The sequence below is a fragment of the Pelodiscus sinensis genome, chromosome 2 (genome assembly GCF_049634645.1).
Source record: "Pelodiscus sinensis isolate JC-2024 chromosome 2, ASM4963464v1, whole genome shotgun sequence".
In the NCBI taxonomy this organism is placed as follows: Eukaryota; Metazoa; Chordata; order Testudines; family Trionychidae; genus Pelodiscus; species Pelodiscus sinensis.
The window spans coordinates 110,212,844-110,218,843 of NC_134712.1; the positions used below are offsets into that span (position 1 = coordinate 110,212,844).

Genomic DNA, 6,000 nt, shown 5'->3' on the forward strand with positions numbered 1-6,000 from the left:
GCAACTCTTGTCTTCCCACCATTGGCCTACTTACCACTGATAGTGGAAGGTCAATTAATTGCCAAAATCATGTTACCTCATCAAACCATTCCCTTCATAAACCCATCTAGCTTTATCTTGAAGCCAGATAGGTCTTTTGCCCCCACTACTTCCCTTGGAAGGCTGTTCCTGAACTTCACTCCTCTGATGGTTAGAAACCTTTGCCTAATTTCGAGTCTAAACTTCCTAATAGCCAGCTTATATCCATTTGTTCTTGTGTCCACATTGGTATTGAGCTTAAATAATTCCTCTCCCTCACTGGCATTTATCCCTCTAATATATTTAAAGAGAGCAATCATATCTCCCCTCAGCCTTCTTTTGGTTAAGGTAAACAAGCCAAGTTCCTTGAGTCTCCTTTCATAAGACAGGTTTTCCATTCCTCGGATCATCCTAGTGTCCCTTCTTTGTACCTGTTCCAGTTTGAATTCATCCTTCTTAAACATGGGAGACCAGAACTGCACAAAGTATTCCAAATGAGGTCTCACCAATGCCTTGTATAACGCCACTAACACCTCCTTATCCCTACTGGAAATACCTCGCCTAATGCATCCCAAGACCGTATTAGCCTTTTTCACAGCCATGTCACAATGGTGGCTCATAGTCATCCTGTGATCAACCAGGACTCCGAGGTCCTTCTCTTCTTCCGTTACTTCTAACTGATGTGTCCCCAGCTTAGAACTAAAATTCTTGTTATTAATCCCTAAATGCATAACCTTACACTTCTCACTATTAAATTTCATCCTATTACTATTACTCCAATATACAGGATCATCCCGATCTTCCTGTATGATATCCCGATCCTTTTCTGAATTGGCAATACCTCCCAACTTTGTGTCATCCACAAACTTAATTAGCACAATCCCACTTTTAGTGCCGAGGTCAGTAATAAAAAGATTAAATAATAATGGTCCCAGAACTGATCCCTGAGGAACTCCGCTAGTAACCTCTCTCCAACCTTGTGGAATGAGGTTTACCACCTAATTCGATTTAGGGGCTTTATTCTAGAATCCCGTTTCACTGCCACGTGTAGATGTGGGCAGTTACTTCGGGCTAGTCAATTTCTAAAATGGCGACCGGCCGGGAACATGCAAATCAAGCACGGGATATTTAAATCCCGGGCTTGATTTGCAATTCCGGTTGCCCTCATTAGCCTCCGTAGATCGATCTAGGGGGCTAATGTAGAAATACCCTATAGGAGTAGCCACTATAGTGGCTACTGCTTCTGAACTGGTTGGACACCATGGAGTTAGATGGACAGCAACTGTTTCTGAGTCTGTTATGTCCCCATATATCAGGTCTTAAAACCGTTAGCTATTAGATATAGCTCAGCTATTTTAGATTATGTCTTTTCTGGCTCTGTGTAATTGGACTTATGGTAAATAAAGCACCTGCTTTTATATGAAGTGGGGTACAAAAATGTCCTAGTAAATTTTTAAAGCTCTTCAAAAAGTTTCTATATATGGCATAAACGTATATACATGATGGTATATTCTGATATAAAGAATTAATTGGCCCTCATCTGGGTGAGCTGCAAAGTCAGTAGTGAGTAACATACCCAGACCAAATCATGTACATATTCTGGGGATGGTATTTAGAAACTGAACTTTACAGGCTAATAAGAAATCAGAGTGAAATGTATTTGCATTTATCAAAGGCAAGGTAAGTTTGTGAATTATAACAAGGATGATGTGATATGTTGATAGTCTCTTCTCTTTGCCTTTCAGATCAATCAGTTCCAGCAACTGGAGCAAGAGATCACAAAGCCTGTGGAAAACGACATCTCAAAATGGAAGCCACCTCAGAGTCTTCAAACTCCAAACAGCTCTATGAGCTCTCAGGACAGAGAGCTGCTCTTCTTTTATTCTGACCAGTGCGAGACTCATTTCATTTCTCTCCTGAATGCCACTGATGCCTTTTTTAACTGTGTCAGTGCCGCTCAGCCGCCACGGATCTTTGTCGCTCACAGCAAGTTTGTCATTTTAAGTGCTCACAAACTGGTGTTCATTGGGGACACACTCACAAGGCAGGTGACTACTCAGGATATCCGCAGCAAAGTGATGAACTCCAGCAACCAGCTGTGTGAATTGCTAAAGAACATTGTTAGGGCAACCAAGATGGCTGCTTTGTATTATCCCGCCCCGGCTGCACTGCAGGAGATGGTCGACCGAGTAACAGAGCTGTCCCATCAGGCCCGACTATTTAAACTCTCTCTAGTACAGATGGCATCATTCTGAAATGGACAAAATGGAATCCATTCCATGGACAGTAAAAATTATTTAAAAAAACTGGAAGCATGTCCTATTTTATGTAAATATCATAATTTTTGTAGATGTTTTATATGAAATATTTTAAATACATTTTTATGGATTAGAAAATCTAAAATTCAGGAATCTAGGGGTATATCTGTTTCCCTATTATGTTTTTTAATATACATATATATATGTATACACTCCATATATGTATATGTTGCTACATTCCATAAGATACCGTTATTCAAGCACCTTAAAGGTATGCCTCAGTTAAGTGATGCATATCACTGTATATACTGTCTGGTTTTCAACCTATCCATCAATTGGATGCTGCACTCTCTTTGGGGGGGAGCATAGTGTGTATTTTGCTTCCACGTAAATGTGGCACATGGACAAAGCTGCCAAATCTATTTGTAGCAATTCATGGTGTAGATGTAATCGTTCTAATGGAACCCTAATCCCTTCCTCAAACCTACTTGATTTGAATTAATTATGTAAAAAATGGTATCCTTGATTTTATCTTGCATACTACAGGAGTCACTGATGTGGAACAGTGTATATATTTAAGTTAACAGGCAATAAATCAAGGCTCAAACCAGCGGGGCAAAAACCATCCACATACAGCATAATATATAGATCCCCCTCACAAAGAACAGGGAGGATTGTATATATTTAAAAATAATTTCTTGATGCCACACAACATTTCAGAAACTTGGCAGAATTCCCAGCCATACAAATTCACGTATGTTTTTCCCACCTTCCCTTGCATTTTGCAAATAATTATATGTCAGACTTTAAAGTTGTAATTTTTTTTCAGACCTAGGGACTTACTCTGAGAGTTGCTGAATGTCCCTAAATCTTGCTGACATCAGTGGAATCTGAAGGTACACAACACCTTAGAAGATCAGGATTAATGAGAATGCATAGCATCATAATTCCACATGAAAAGACTTAATTTGCCATCAATTTTGGAACATCTCAATTAGAAGGCCTGTAATTTAAGAAGAGAAAATAGCACTTATTTCTATGGCAAATTCTTGTGAATCATTTGCACTTTTATAGCTCTGAACTTCACTCAAACTTTAGACTTGTTCCAAGTTATCCTTCCTGGCCTAGGGACACACCATTAAGTTTCCAGAGCTACACTGTCACCAAAGCAACACCCTGTTTCAAAAGGGGTAATTCCATATGTAGCAGACACAGTAACTTGGCCACAGTTCACATTACGTGGCCACTCCTAACTGGAACAGTGGCAATCAGGATTAAGGGAATGAAGTACAGGTGACGCTGAATGTACTTATGATTTAAAAGAAAAATATCGTTACCCACTTCTTTGTGATAATTCTGGCTTTTATCCCAAGTCTTTCTGTATGCTGAGTGTTTGCATACAAGACCAGGCTGGATTTTTGTGTAAACACAAAAATCACACCATGTAAAATACCAAGGCAGGAGGCACTTACGTAAAGTCTTTCTTCACAAAAGGACGTCTGGTATTTTTGTTCCAGCTTATGTCTAAACTCGTTCTCCAGTGCATGCCTCATTGCAGCACATTTGTTTATCTTGGATAACAGAATTGGTTAACCAGCAAATGAAGTTAATCTTTCCAAATATATTATCCCAGAGCAAAGTCTGCTCACCGTTGAAAGTCACCATAATGTTGTTTCCAGAGGGCTCAAACCGGCTCCCATTAAAGCCAGTGAGAGTTCAGAGAGATTTCAGTAGCAACAGAATCATACCCAGCACTTGCATTAGATATAATATTTAAAGATCTCCTCACTTTTATAAGAGGAGAAGAATAGTTACCCCTTATAAACAAAATAGGATTGCTAAAAAGTACCAAAGAAACCACTTGTACCTGCTTCGTGCTTGTGTTGTTTAGGATTTTTCTACCTTTTTCTCCATTTTTCTATTGTGATGTTTTCTATGTAGACGTGTCAATAGCTTTTGAGTGTTCAGAAGGGGGATTCATTTGTGACAAACTTACATTATTGTTTATGTGTTATCTTGTAGAGTATTTTTAAAAACATTAAATACACAAAGGCTTTTTTTTAAAAAAAAAAAACGTTTCCATGTTAATTGGTTTTATTCCTTCGTTGCAATTCTCTGTGAACTGTGGAATCAAATGTTCCAGCTAAATACTGCTAAAGTTCTTGGGAGACAGAGTGCATCCACAGAAATGTCTCCCTGCACTAAGGGAATCGCTGAAACTGCATTCAAACCAGCTGAGGTCAAGGTGGCAAACACTAGCTAGAGAGGGTTTAAGGGAATTTGGCTTGTAGCGATCACTCTCTGTAGGACGACATTCAAATTGTCTGTGGAAAACCCAGCTAGGCTGGTTTTGTCTGAGTAACCAGTGTGGAGATTTGGGAGGTGAAGAAAGAAGTCCAGAGGAAGTTGGTGCCTGCGCAATTGGTCCACAGCCTGCACAGTTGGTCAACAGCAACTACCATGCCCCATTGATTTTGGAAACAGTGCTAGGCTGCTGATATCTCCCTGCAGGGTTCCTGGTTAATGGATGCACAATATTTAAGGACCCATTTAGTCACTTCCCTATCTCACTCATGGAACCTCTGTTTATCCTTCCCCTGAGACTGTTGATGTGTAGCAATGTTCTGTGGAACAAGTATCATCAGAGAGAGAGGACGTGTCCTCTCAGCTTAATACTATCTTGTTATCGTACCCATCAATGCGACTCTAGGATTCATTTCATCTCATGCCCAATTCTATCCCTGCCCCCTGAATCCAACATCTATGCTTCAGGCCATGTGGGATGCTGAAAAGCCACTCCTCCCAGTCTGTATTCCCTCAGCCTCAAGCAGAGGGAGCCTTAGCAATTCAGCTTTGGTTCAGGTCTTGCATGTCTGGGGCAAAGGCTCGAAATCCCAAATGGCTATGTGGCTTTCAGTCTCAAAAATTCCTTTCCAAAAATTATGCCCTACTGGTGCTAATGGGCTTGCTTCTCTCTTACATACCTATTGAGCTTCAGTGACCATAAGGATGAAAGCAGAAACTGTCTTTCGAAGTCAGGAGAGAATTTTGCACCTTTCTGTGAGCTACTCTCTGTTGACTGTCAGGAAAGTCCCATCTTGTGTGAGTGCAAATTAATGCCTAATGCCGATTACTCCACTCCTTTCAAAAGGAAGTTTGCATCTGTGCACATTAGATTTAGAAATGTCTGGGCTTAATGGATTTGAACTTGGTGACTGGTGCATGCAATGCCTATTCTGATCACAGGCAATAGCTGCACCTTCTAAGATGACTCCACTATATTCTGCTTCAAAATTGTTAACCCCTCCCCCCCTCCGAAACCTAATAATAAAGTAACTGGATAACTGAAGGAATTGGAAATGAGAGCCAGAGCCTTTTATATGTGCGTCACTGTGACCTGGAACAGCAGCTGGCCAAGGTGAAAATAGTCCCTGGTTTCTAATGACTAGAAGGCCACATCACACTGTGTTCCTCTTTTGAGAGAGGAATGCAAATGCAGCTGAGCGAAATTGCAAAGGAAGCATGAATTTAAATTTCCCATGCTTCATTTGCATAAGCGCGTCCGGCTGCTTTTTCAAAATACCCTATTTCAAAAAAAGAAATGCTGACTAGACGCGGTTATTTCAAAAGAAAACCCTTCTTTCGAAATTACCTTTAAACCTCATTTTATAAGGAGTAAGGGTAATTTCAAAAGAAGGGTTTTCTTTTGAAATAACCGCATCTA

At 40.2% G+C, this 6,000-nt stretch overlaps 1 protein-coding gene across 5 annotated transcripts in view; it reads left to right on the top strand.

The window, feature by feature from the left end:
- The window catches only part of NEDD9 (neural precursor cell expressed, developmentally down-regulated 9), a 153,492-nt gene extending 149,781 nt beyond the window's left edge, over nt 1–3,711 (top strand). For all 5 annotated transcript variants that reach the window (XM_075921258.1, XM_075921259.1, XM_075921260.1 and 2 more), the window contains one exon: nt 1,764–3,711. In XM_075921258.1, coding sequence (XP_075777373.1) covers nt 1,764–2,273 — 510 coding nt within the window. In that variant the 3' untranslated portion in view covers nt 2,274–3,711. The remainder of the gene's footprint in view (nt 1–1,763) is intronic.
- The last annotated feature ends 2,289 nt before the right edge of the window (nt 3,712–6,000 follow it).